The 13974-nt window shown below is 38.3% G+C and overlaps 1 protein-coding gene across 1 annotated transcript in view; it reads left to right on the forward strand.

Moving 5' to 3' along the window:
- The first annotated feature begins 5860 nt into the window (after positions 1-5860).
- LOC134368961 (heat shock transcription factor, Y-linked-like) overlaps positions 5861-13974 on the forward strand; it is a 47111-nt gene continuing 38997 nt past the window's right edge. Inside the window, exons 1-3 of the mRNA XM_063085198.1 lie at positions 5861-5871; positions 5970-6237; positions 6706-7352. Coding sequence (XP_062941268.1) covers positions 5861-5871; positions 5970-6237; positions 6706-7352 — 926 coding nt within the window. The remainder of the gene's footprint in view (positions 5872-5969; positions 6238-6705; positions 7353-13974) is intronic.

Consider the following 13974-nt stretch of genomic DNA (forward strand, 5'->3'; position numbering starts at 1 on the left):
ATTTTTTGTAGAGGTTTTAGGCTGTTCGATATATAGGATCATGTCATCTGCAAACAGGGACAGTTTGACTTCATCTTTTCCAATCTGGATGCCCTTTATTTCCTTCTCTTCTCTGATTGCTCTGGCTAGTACTTCCAACACTATGTTGAATAGGAGTGGTGAGAGTGGGCATCCTTGTCTAGTGCCTGTCCTTAAAGGAAAAGCTTTCAGCTTTTCCCCATTCAGGATGATATTGGCAGTGGGTTTGTCATATATGGCTTTAATTATGTTGAGATACTTTCCTTCTATACCTAACTTATAGAGGGTCTTTGTCATGAATGAGTGCTGAACTTTATCAAATGCTTTTTCAGCATCTATAGAGATGATCATATGGTCCTTGTGTTTGAGTTTATTAATATGGTGTATCACATTTATTGATTTGCGTATGTTGAACCAACCTTGCATCCCTGGGATGAATCCCACTTGATCGTGATGAATAATTTTTCGTATGTGTTGCTGTATTCTGTTTGCTAGTATTTTAGTGAGGATTTTTGCATCTATATTCATCAAGGATATTGGCCTGTAGTTTTCTTTTTTGGTTATATCTTTACCTGGTTTTGGTATCAGGATGATGTTTGCTTCATAGAATGAGTTTGGGAGATTTGCGTCCGTTTCAATCTTTTGGAATAGTTTGTAAAGAATCGGTGTCAATTCCTCTTTGAATGTTTGGTAAAATTCTGCTGTGAATCCATCTGGTCCTGGGCTTTTCTTTGTTGGGAGCCTTCTGATAACAGCTTCAATCTCCTTGATTGTTATTGGTCTGTTCAAATTTTCTACGTCTTCACGGTTCAGTTTTGGGAGCTTGTGTGTGTCCAGAAATTTATCCATTTCCTCCAGATTTTCAAATTGGTTGGCGTATAGTTGTTTATAGTAGTCTCGAATGATTCCTTGTATTTCAGATGAATCAGTTGTAATATCGCCTTTTTCATTTCTAATTTTTGTTATTTGAGTCTTCTCTCTTCTTTTTTTGTTAGCCATGCTAATGGTTTGTCAATTTTATTTATCTTTTCAAAAAACCAACTTTTTGATTCGTTGAACTTTTGAATTGTTTTTTGGTTTTCAATTTCATTCAGTTCTGCTCTGATCTTAATGATTTCTTTCCGTCTGCTAACTTTAGGATTGGATTGTTCTTGTTTTTCTAGTTCTTTAAGGTGAAGTGTTAGGTTGTTCACTTGCCATCTTTCCATTCTTCTGAAGTGAGCATTTAATGCAATAAATTTTCTCCCCAATACTGCTTTTGCAGTATCCCACAGGTTTTGGTATGATGTATCATTGTTTTCATTAGTTTCAATAAACTTTTTGATTTCCTGCTTGATTTCTTCTTGGACCCATATGTCATTAAGTAGAATGCTGTTTAATTTCCATGTGTTTGTATAGTTTCCAGAGTTTTGTTTGTTATTAATTTCTAGTTTTAATCCATTGTGGTCTGAGAAGATACATGGGATAATTCCAATTTTTTTGAATTTATTGAGACTTGATTTGTGACCTGATATGTGATCTATCCTGGAGAATGATCCATGTGCTGATGAGAAGAATGAATATTCTGAGGTTGTTGGGTGGAATGTTCTGTAGATATCTGCCAATTCCAATTGGTCTAGAGTCTTGTTTAGATCTTGTGTTTCTCTACTGATTCTTTGCCTAGATGATCTGTCTAATATTGACAGTGGAGTGTTCAGGTCCCCTGCTATTATGGTATTCGTGTCTATTTCCTTCTTTAGGTCTAATAGAGTTTGTTTTCTAAATCTGGCTGCTCCAACATTGGGTGCGTACATATTTATGATTGTTATGTCTTCTTGATGGATCAGTCATTTTATCATTAAGTAGTGTCCCTCATTGTCTCTTTTTATGGTTTTTAGTTTAAAGTCTATTTTGTCAGATATAAGAATAGCCACTCCAGCTCGTTTTTCTTTTCTGTTTGCATGGTAAATCTTTTTCCATCCTTTCACTCTTAGCCTGTGTGAATCTTTATGGGTGAGGTGGGTCTCTTGTAGGCAGCATATAGTTGGGTCCTGCTTTTTGATCCAGTCAGCCAGTCTGTGTCTTTTAATTGGGAATTTAAGCCTTTTACATTAAGAGTTGTTATTGAAAGGTGTTGATTTATTCCTAGCATTTTATTGGTTGTTTGGTTGTCTTAGGTGTCTTTTGTTCCTTGCTTTCTGATTTACTGTTTGGTTTCTTTGTTTGTTGGTTCCTTGGGTTGTAGATAGTGTTTTTGTTAGCTTGTTTTCTCTTCATGAATGCCATTTTTATTGTACTAGCGGGTTTAGATTTTTCTTAGGTTTTTATGGCAGTGGTAGTTATTTTTCAGGAACCAAACCCAGTACTCCCTTGAGGATTTCTTGTAAGGGTGGTCTTGTGGTAGTGAACTCCCGCAGTTTTTGTTTTTCTGAGAAATATACTATTTGCCCCTCATTTCGGAAGGATAGCCTTGCAGGGTAGAGTATTCTTGGCTGACAATCTTTGTCTTTTAGTATTTTGAAAATATCATCCCATTCTTTCTAGCTTTTAGGGTTTGTGATGAAAAGTCTGATGTTAACCTGATTGGGGCTCCCTTATAGGTGATTTGACGCTTCTCTCTTGCAGCTTTTAAGATTCTCTCTTTGTCTCTGAGTTTTGCCAATTTGACTATGACATGTCTTGGAGAAGGCCTTTTTGGGTTGAATACGTTTGGAGATCGTTGAGCTTCCTGGATCTGAAGATCTGTGATTTTTCCTATACCTGGGAAGTTTTCTGCCACTATTTTGTTGAATATGTTTTCAATGGAATCTCCATTTTCCTCCCCTTCTGGAATACCCATGACTCGGATATTTGAGCGCTTGAGGTTGTCTGATATCTCTCTCAGATTTTCTTCCATGTCCTTGATTCTTTTTTCTTTCTTTTTGTCTGCTTGTGTTATTTCAAACAGCCCATCTTCAAGTTCAGAGGTTCTCTCTTCAACTTCGACAAGCCTGCTGGTTAAACTCTCCGTTGTGTTTTTTATTTCGTTGAATAACTTCTTCAGTTCAGCAAGTTCTGCTACATTTTTTTTCAGGACATTGATTTCCTTGTACATTTCCTCTTTCAGATCCTGTATACTTTTCCTCATTTCATCATGATGTGTAGCTGAGTTTTCTTGTATCTCATTCAGTTTCCTTAGAATTATCACTCGAAATTCCTTGTCAGTCATTTCAAGGGCTTCTTGTTCTATAGGATCTAGAGTTTGAGATTTATTAACTTTTGGTGGTGTACTTTCTTGATTTTTTGTATTTCTGGTATCTTTTTTTTGGTGTTTATTCATTGTGGCCGGGGGTTTCACAGTTCACCGGTTTAAGACTAATGACTAACTAGGATGTTGCTGTGGTTGCCAATTTCGTATGGCTCCCTCCGTGACTGCTCAGTTGGCCTCTAGTGCCTTGTGTGTGTGGTTGCCTCGGGTCTTGGGCTTCTCTGGGGAGCCACCTTTCTGGTCAGCTTGGACTCTGCTGGGCTGGTGGATCACGTACCACAGGGTGTGTGATCTCTGTTGAGCTTTCACTTCCCGTGCAGGACTTCTCCCTGTTCCGTGTGCTCTGGCCCAGGCTGTTAGATCGTGCAGTGGTGACCCCACCCGGTGTGTGGTTTCTGTCGAGTCTCCGCCTCCCTGGCCTCACATCTCCCCACTCTGTGCGCACTGTGCTGGGCTGGGGCGTGTCTTCTGCACCCCTCTTCTATCAGCTGGGCCTTCAAGACCCTGCTTGGCACCGCCTCGCCCAGGAAGTCTACCAGGTTTCTGCTGGGCACAGACGACCGGTCTCTCTGGGTGCCTTTGTAGCACTATGTAGATCTTTCTCGGGTCTTGTTCACCTTTGTATCCCCCCAGTATAAACCGAGTCTAGCACCCACCTGCAGCCTGGTCTCTGGCCGGTTCAAGCGGACCTGGGAACTCTCCTACCACACTATTCCCAACCAGAAATTCGTTGGCTTTTTTCCAAACTGGTGGTCGCAGAGATGGTGTCTGCCTCCCAGTAACAGGGAGTTTACCTGGGGCCGGAGTCCAGGGTATGGTGGAGTGACGGGTACTTCCTTGCCCTCCCGACACTGGCCTGGGACACCCCTGCCACCAGCCCTGCCAGAGAACCGCGGAGGGAGTTGGAGCCGAGGCCGGTCTGCAGGCTCCGGAAAGCCCAGCGCCAGGCCAAGCAAGTGGGAGGGCTCAGTGATGGCCGAGCAGGGCGGAGCTGCCCGCACCTGGGAAAATGGAGGCAGCACCGGGCGGTGAGTGGCCTGGTGGTGCAGGCGGGAGCCGCATGGGCATGCACCCCCCGAACAGGGCTATGCCAGGGATCACTCACAGTGCTGTGCCAGGTCAGGTGCTCGCTCTCTGTCTCTGGTTTGCCGCCTTTCCCAGTTCTCGGCCGCTGCCGCCTCAGGCTGTTCAGTCGCTGCGCGGCTCGGGCGCTCCCAGGAATCTTCTTTAATGCCAGCCTGAAACCTTGAATCCTGAGTAGGGCAGCTGGCCGCCTTCAGCGCGGCCCCGGCCTCCGGGATCCTGGCTGCATCCACAGCAGCTCTGGCGCCGTGTTCCCTGTTTCGAGACTCGCTTTTGCAGCTAAGAAACAGTTCTTTTCCTGCTCCACACTTCAAAGCTGTTGCCTGTAGATGAGGCAGCCTCTCCTGCCAGGGGGGCAAAGTGGCGGTCACCCCCCACGACCGGTCAGCAGCAGCAGTCCTCCCTTAAGAGATGGCGAGAGGAAGGTCCACAAGTTTCCTGGCTGCCTGAGGCCCAGTGGCCACCTTTTTCACCTCAGCTACTCCGCGCCAGCCGCCGCAGCCGCCGCCATCTTGAAAAACCTGGGCAGTTATTTTTCAAAGACAGGGAACTTTCTATCAAGTACTAAGATTACTTCAAAAATATTAGTCCTGTTTTATAATAATACCATTATGTTGTTGCACACGAAAATTATTTTATTCCTAAAGAATCTTTTTATGTAAATCTTTGGCTTTGGCAATAAAAGCAATTTTCCCCTTAGACACACATACAGATTTATTTTATAAAATTAACCATTTTAAAGTGTACAGTTAAGTATCATTTAGTATACTCACAGTATTGTACAATCATCTACTTCTTAAACATTGTCAATATAAAGTCCCATCACTATTAAACACTTCCTACTCTCCTTCCCGTAGCCCCTGGCACCAGTAACCTGCTTTCTATTTCTACAGCTATGCCTTCTTTAGATACAGGTTCTGCAATGATTTCAGATCCAAAACTGACAACGTTTTAATCATTTGTTTGCTTTCACTCATTTATTTTTCCATTGTCCAATTACCAGGCTCTATGCTCATGGCCCTACTGTAGTAAGAGTGTGTATGTAAGAGAGAAAGTCATTTTTATTTCAGAAAGTAAAGACATTTACCTACTTAGTTACTTCTTTACTGAAAAGATTTGGTGGGATTGAGATTTTGCTGATCATACTGTGTAAGTAATCTGTCTGTATTTTATTTTAGCTGGATAAATTTCACAGAGTGGGAAGGAAGCACTCTTGGCTGAATGTTACACATCAGTTTCTAGGAGACAAAAGTCATCTTGCGATGTCACAGCTACTCACCTTGAGAACCACTGTGATGTCCAGATGAGTTTATCTTCTCAGGCCTGCCAAAGCAGCATTTGAAGCTGCTTCAAAACCATGCAGATGAGAAGAGCAGCTGAAGAAAAATTTATTTGAGATGGCACACGTTTCTTCAGAAATTCAAGATGTTTCTCTGAAAGACGGATCAGCTGGTTCAGAAAACTCCATTTCAACTCCATTGTGGGATCAAACATTCATTGGGGACTCAGACTTATGGTCTATGGTTGAAGAAAATGCTTTTCAGGTTTTGTCTGAAGGATCCTTGATAAAGAGACCACGTTACACATTTTGTGCCTCTGAACCAGATGAAGACAATGATTTTCTTTCTCTGACCTTTCCCAGAAAACTTTGGAAAATAGTGGAAAGCGACCAATTTAAGTCTATTTGGTGGGATGATAATGGAACTTCTGTAGTGATTAATGAAGAACTCTTTAGGAAAGAAGTTTTGGAAAGAAAGGCCCCTTTTAGAATATTTGAAACTGACAGTATGAAAAGTTTAGTTCGACAGCTTAATCTCTATGGATTTACCAAAATGCAACAGAATTTTCAAAGATCTGCTTCTCTAGCTGATTTTCTGGAAGAAGAAAAAGAAAGCTCTGTTTTAAGCAAGGTATTCAAAAATTTCAATCACAACTTATGTAGGGAATATGCATGATTTTATTTTGTACATCAGTAAATATGTTAATACCATATTTTGAGTTATGTGAAATATTAAGAATAAAATTTTCAGAAAAACTTGAGCACACCCCGAGCACTAAATACTCATGATTAAAAGAAATTTTGCTAGCAACTTTGAATGTCCTCAGTAAACTCTAAAGGAAGGTGTTAAATCCCATCAAAGAAGCAATTCATAGATATTCACAGATACTGTGACAACACATTTTCACTTGAGGACTGAATTTAAATGTTTGTTTCCCAGTAAGAACAATGTTTTAAATAATCACAAATGTACACGTTTATTTGATGATGTTAATTTCATCTGATGAAACTGAAATCTGGGATTTTCTAGGTAGATCTGTTATTACTTCTTTCCTTTTGGTTTAAAATGTCACTGAATAACTTTCTCCTTTGGTTTTAGTTACAGTGCTATCATAATCCAAACTTTAAGAGAGGCTGTCCTCAACTTTTAGTCAGAATGAAAAGAAGAATCAGGGTTAAAAATGCTTCTGTATCTGCTCCATTAGTTCAAGATTTCAACAAGAAGGACTTTAGAGCAGAGGGTAATGTGGAAAATAATATTACTGGTTTAGTTGCCAAAACTAGTGGAGAAAGTTTACTTTCAAACTCTACAAATTTAAATGTGCCTCTAACAAGGAAGCCTTCTACCAGCCAGAGAGTTGCTGATACAACCGACTCTATCAACTCAATCGCAAGTAATTTTTCTCCTCCATCAACTATCGTTAGATCATCAGAACGCACTGTAACCGATCAACATGCTAGTTTAAATCAGTTGACCACTTTTCACATGTCCTCTCAAAGCAGCTACACTGAAGCAAATGGCCACATTGTGAATTACATTACAAGTTCAACTTCTGCTTCTCCGTTCCACATCATATCTCCCTTACAGAATAGTTATTTTCAACTGATGGTGGAACCTTCCACTTTTCCAACCAGATGTCCTGATGTGTCAGCCAATGAGGCTCCTTTTTCTAATCTGCTACCAGCATGCAACCCATGGATCCCAAGGCCTATGACAGCTGATACATCTAATGCCTTTCTTTCAAGGTCAGCTCATCAACCATCTTCATCACATGAAAATCATCTTACCTACAACTGACTTCCACCAAAGGAGTACCAAACTAGGAAACAGAGACTAAAATTTTTGTTGACAAATGCCGAAAAAAAATACCTGCAATTCTGTTATTTGAACAATAAAATAAAAATGTGTTCACCTTTATGGTTTCTTTTTCCTTTTTTTTTTTTTTAAAAATAGTTAAGAGTATCATGGTGTTTCATTTCAAAGTCAAACTATACTACAATTATTTTATTAATATATAAACTTTTTGACCATTAGAGAGGAAAGTTGACATGACAATGTGTGACTAAATTATACCTAATTTATTATTTTAAAAATAAGAAATAACAGGAGGTAGAAAAAGGATAAGGATAAGGAAAGAAGAAAAAGAGTAGAAAAAGGAAGAGGAGGAGGACAAATAGGAAGAGGTATTAGCAAGGGCTCTTTTTGCTGTCATCAAAGCTTTCCAGGTAGTTTGTGCCTTCAATTACCACCCTCCCAAGTCCACCTTTCATGTTTTCTAATGAACACTTTTATCATGTTGTTTTCTTCATCCAAAAACAGACTTCATTCTTCACACTAGCATTTAACACCTTGTAGATTATGAGCCCAGACCCTCTGCATGTCTGAGCAGTTCCCTTCAAAATCTGGCATATATTTACCTTTGCAACTGCATGTCTTCCTGCTCCTCCACTACTCCCTGGAGCTACATTCAGACAAACTACTTTCATCCACACCTATTCACGACTCATAACTTTTCCACCATTTCTTTTCTGAGGATAAAAGGCTCTCTCCCTTTTTGCCTGCTTGGACTACTATTTTACCCATTTCAGTACAGACATCATCCCTTCCAGGAGGTGTTTATTTTCTACCCCATCAGTTTCCTTGTCTGTCTTGGACACCCAGCATTGTCCTACCTAGCACAATGACTTTTACAAATATACCTTTCATTCAAATTTACTGAATATTGACTTAAACCCATTAAAACCTACTTTCATTACCAAAACAACCACATCCAATAGTATTCAAAATATTACTTTTTTGGTCTTCACTCTTAGCCACAAACTTTCTTTAAAGGGTTGGTCACAGTAATGTTCTTAAGAGATGCAATGATATTGACTTGGTTATCACTTCAATACCCACTACCTTGGTCTCTTTTAAGTTTCCAGTCTTTTGACCATTAAAGAAATTTGTGTACTTTGAGCAATGCCTTCCTAAAGGCCTTTCTCCTTTTATCTCATTGATATCTACTGATGAATCCCCTGCCTTGAATCAAATGAATCAAATGAATCAAAATGAATCAAAAAAATTTTTCATATTCTGTTTTGACTGGCAGGTCCTTTGCTGAAAGAACTTGCTGTATACTTACTACTCTTTCCCTATTATTGTACTGAAATGGATTGCAGTGTGTTCCCACAGCACATTTAGAAGCAGCCTTCACAGGCTAAATCCCTGACAAAACTCAATCACTCAGTTTTATGGGACAGCTGGGGTGGGATAAAGTACAAATTTGGACATCCGGATATCTCAGGCTAGCAACCTATTGCTGGAATCCTATCATATAGTTTCAAATTGTGCCTAAGTAGAAAGACTTTGAAACCATTGATCTGTACAGAAAATCCTGATTCCTTCTCCTTGGAATATCATGCATGACACAATATGATAGTTATTCTTCCTATGTCCACAGGCAATTCATGTACCTCTCTTTACTACTCAGAACTATATTTAACATAGTTAAATGTTGTATATAAATGAGAGAATGTTTCAAAGCAAAGAAAAGTTTGAGGACTAAAATAATGAAAAGTGAAAAGATTAAGTCGTGTGAATGGTAAACACCAGGGCAAGAAAAAAAATGATGAACATAATGACACGCATTAAAATAGGGAATGAGATTATTGTAAGATTAAGACCAGAATAAGATAACGGTCAGAGAGAGAGAGAGAGAGAGAGAGAGAGAGAACATGAAGAATGAATGAGCAAATGGAAAAGGAAAACAGGTCAGCATGACTTGAATATCCATCCACTGCCTACCCAACTTCTTTATGCTCTGAAATGCAACATAAGATTTTAGTATGAAAGTCACACAGCAATCTAACTGAGAATATCCTAGCATCCTTTGGTACTCAGAATAAGGACACTGTGCCTTCTTATGCATTCTTCCTCCTACTCAGGATCACACTAATTAAAAAATGCTTCAATAGCAAAAATAACTTCCCATGTTCGGCCCCAAAACAATACCACAAATGTTCTGCAAGTAGATGATCGGATGTGCTTTGTCCCATTCTGCAAACAAGTAAAATTAAAATCCAGGAGTGATAAATAGAAAACAAACATAAGACCTGAAAGGTGGAGTAGGATAGCACAAATAAGATCTAGCTCTATAGAGCACTATGGTATGACTATCAAAAACAATTAACTACAATCTTTTGTATACTTTCAACTAGTTAGAAGAAAGAATTTTAAATGTTCCCCTAATAAATAAAGAATATTTGAGGTGAAGAATATGTTCATTGATCTGATTTGATCATTACACATCATATATAAGATATATTCAAATATCACACATTGCCCACAAATAAGTGCAATTATTATGTATCAATTAAAATTTTTAAAGATTAATATATATACACACTATATATATGTACACATACACATTTATAAAAAGATAAAATAATGTGTCTCTGGAAGACCTCTTTATGTTTAATCTATTTGGTGTTCCTTGTGAGTTCATTAATCTGGATGTTTATATCCTTCTCCAGATTTAAAAAATCTCTGTCATCATTTTATTTTAAATAAGCTTTCTCCCCCTTTCTCTATTCCTGTTTCTTCTGGAAATCCTCTTACACATATTTTTGTATACATCATGGTGTCATTCTTACCATAGGAACTTCTTCAGTCTATTTTCTTCTTCTTCTTTTTTCTCTTCTGACTGGGTAGATTCAAATGCCTTGTCTATGAGCTCACTGATTACTCAGCTTATGTCTGATGTTGAAGCTTCCTTTGGCATTTTTAAGTTTAGTCATCATGTTTTTCAGGTCCAGAATTTATAATTGTTTCGTTTGTTTGTCTGTTTATTTTTATGGTTTCTGTTTGCTGAAACTTCTCATTTGGTTTTTGTATTTTTCTTCTTTTATATTTTTTATAATTGAGTGTTTTTAATTTTATTTTATTTTGTCGATATACAATGTGGTTGATTATTGTGGCCCATTACCGAAACCTCCCTCCCTCCTTCCACTCCCCCCTCCCTCCCAACAATGTCCTTTCTGTTTGCTTGTCCTATCAACTTCAAGGAATTGTGATTGTTCTGTCCTCTTCCCCCCGCCCTCCAGTTTATTTGTGTATTTATTTATTTATTTTTAGATCCCACAAATAAGTGAGAACATGTGATATTTCTCTTTCTGTGCCTGACTTGTTTCACTTAACATAATTCTCTCTAGGTCCCTCCATATCGTTGCAAACGGCAGTATTTCAATCTTTTTTATAGCAGAGTATTATTCTATTGTGTAGATGTAACACATTTTGCGTATCCACTCGTCTGATGATGGACATTTGGGCTGGTTCCAGCTTTTAGCTATGGTAAAGAGTGCTGCAATGAACATTGGAGAACAGGTATCCCTTTGATTTGATGATTTCCATTCCTCTGGGTATATTCCCAGCAGTGGTCGTATGGTAGATCTATCTGCAATTGTCTGAGGAACCTCCACAGCATTTTCCATAGAGGCTGCACCATTTTGCAGTCCCACCAACAATGTATGAGAGTTCCTTTTTCTCTGCAACCTCGCCAGCATTTATCATTCACAATCTTTTGGATATTAGCCATCCTAACTGTGCTGAGGTGGCATCTCAGTGTGGTTTTGATTTGCATTTCCCGAATGCCGTGTGAGGTTGAGCATTTTTTCATGTGTCTGTTGGCCATTCCTATATATCTTCCTTTGAGAAATGTCTATTTAGCTCTTTTGCCCATTTTTTAACTGGGTTACTTGTTTTTCTGTTGTAAAGTTTTTCAGTGCCTTGTATATTTTGGATATTAATCCTTTGTCAGATGTATATTCTGCAAATATTTTCTCCCACTCTGTTGGTTGTCTTTTAACTGTGCTAATTGTTTCTTTTGCTGTGCAGAAGCTTTTTAGTTTGATATAATCACATTTGTTTATTTTTCCTTTGGTTGCCCATGCTTTTGGGGTTGTATTCATGAAGTCGATGTCCAGTCCGCCTTCCTGAAGTGTTTCTCCTATGTTTTTTTAAAGAAGTTTTATTGTTTCAGGGTGTATATCTAATTCTTTAATCCATTTTGAGTTGATTTTAGTATATGGTGAGAGGTGTGGGTCTAGCTTCATTCTCTTGCATATGGAGATCCAGTTATCCCAGCACCATTTGCTGAAGAGGCACTCTCTTCCCTAGTGTATAGGCTTGATGCCTTTGTCAAAGATCAGATGGCTGTAGGTGCGTGGGTTGATTTCTGGATTCTCTATTCTATCCCATTGATCTGTGTGTCTTTTTTTATGCCAGTACCATGCTGCTTTGGTTATTACAGTTTTATAAAATAGTTTTAAAGTCAGGTAGTGTTATGCCTCCAGCTTTATTTTTTTTTTTTTGCTCAGGATTGCTTTGGCTATGCATGGTCTTTTGTTATTCCATTTAAATGTCTGGATAGTTTTTTCCATTTCTGAGAAAAATGTCATTGGAATTTTGATGGGGATTGCATTGAATTTCTATATCGCTTTGGGTAGTATGGACATTTTCACAATGTTGATTCTTCCAATCCAAGACCATGGGATATCTTTCCATCTTCTTGTGTCCTCTTTAATTTCTCTCAGCACTGGTTTGTAGTTCTCATTATACAGATTTTTCACGTCCTTGGCTAACTCAACTCCTAAGTATTTTATTTTTTTGGTGGCTATTGTAAATGGGCAAGCTTTCTTGATTTCTCTTTCTGCATGTTCACTACTGGAGAATAGAAATGCTACTGATTTTCGTTTGGTGATTTTGTATCCTGCAACTTTGCTGAAATCATGTATCAACTCTGGGAGTTTTTTTGTGGAGGCTTTAATTACTCTGTTCAATATATAGGATCATGTCATCTGCAAACAGGGACAGTTTGACTTTGTCTTTTCAATCTAGATGTCCTTTATTTCCTTCTCTTCCCTGACTGCTCTGGCCAGTACTTCCAACACTCTGTTGAATAGGAGTGGTGAGAGTGGGCACGTAGTGGTGAGAGTGGGCATCTAGTTCCTGTTTTAAAAGGGAAAAGGTGAAAGCTTTTCCCCATTCAGGATGATATTGCCAGTTGGTTTATCATTTATGGCCTTAATTATGTTAGGATACTTTCCATCTATTCCTAACTTGCAGAGAGTCTTGATCATGAATGAGTGTTACTTGCTTTTTCAGCATCTATAGAGATGATCACATAGTCCTTGTGTTTGATTTTATTGATATGGTGTATCACATTTATTGACTTGCATATGTTGAACCAGACTTATATCCCTGGGATAAATCCCATTTGACTGTGGTGTATAATTTTGTGTATGTGTTGCTGTACTCTGTTAGCTAGTACTTTACTCAGGATTTCTGCATCTATATTCATCAAGGACATCGGCCTGTAGTTTTCTTTTTTGTTGTAACTTTAACTGGTTTTGGTATCAGGGTGATGTGGGCTCCATAGAATTTGGTAGAATTGTAGAGTTTGGTAGAATTCTGCTGTGAATCCATCTGGTCCTGGGCTTTTCTTTGTTGCAAACCTTCTGATAATAACGTCAATCACTTTTATTGTTATTGGTCTGTTCAGATTTTCTGTATCTTCCTGGCTCAGTTTTGGTAGCTTGTGTGTATCCAGAAATTTATCCATTGCCTCAATATTTTCAAATCTGTTGGCAAATAGTTGTTTATAGTAGTCTCTAATGATTCCTTGTATTTCAGAGATATCAGTTGTAATATGAACTTTTTCATTTCTAATTTTGTTATTTGGTCTTCTCTCTTCTTTTTCGAGTTAGCCATGCTAATGGTGTGTCAATTTTATCTATCTTTTAAAAAACCAACTTTTTGATTCATTGATCTTTTGTATCATTTTTTGGGTTTCAATTTCATTAAGTTCTGCTCTGATCTTAATGATTTCTTTCCATCTACTAACTTTGGGATTGGATTCTTCTTGTTTTTCTAGTTCTTTAAGGTGAAGTATTGGGTTGTTCACTTGCCATCTTTCCATTCTTCTGAAGTAAGCATTTAATACGATAAATTTCTCCCTTAGTACTGCTTTTACAGTATCCCATGGGTTTGGGGATGATGTATCACTGTTTTCATTAGTTTCAATAAGTTTTTTGATTTCCAGCTTGATTTCGTCTTGGACCCATATGTCGTTAAGTAGAATGTTGTTAAATTTCCATGTGTTTGTATAATTTCCAAAATTTCATTTGTTATGGATTTCTAATTTTAATCCTTTGTGGTCTGAAAAAATACATGGCATAATGCCAATTTTTTTGAATTTGTTGAGACTTGATTTGTGACATAACACGTGATCTACACTGGAGAATGATCCACGTTCTGATGAGAAGAATGAATATTCTGAGGTTGTTGGATGAAATGTTCTGTAGATATCTGCCAAGTCCAATTGGTCTG

This window comes from Cynocephalus volans, chromosome Y (assembly GCF_027409185.1).
Source record: "Cynocephalus volans isolate mCynVol1 chromosome Y, mCynVol1.pri, whole genome shotgun sequence".
Lineage (NCBI taxonomy): Eukaryota > Metazoa > Chordata > Mammalia > Dermoptera > Cynocephalidae > Cynocephalus > Cynocephalus volans.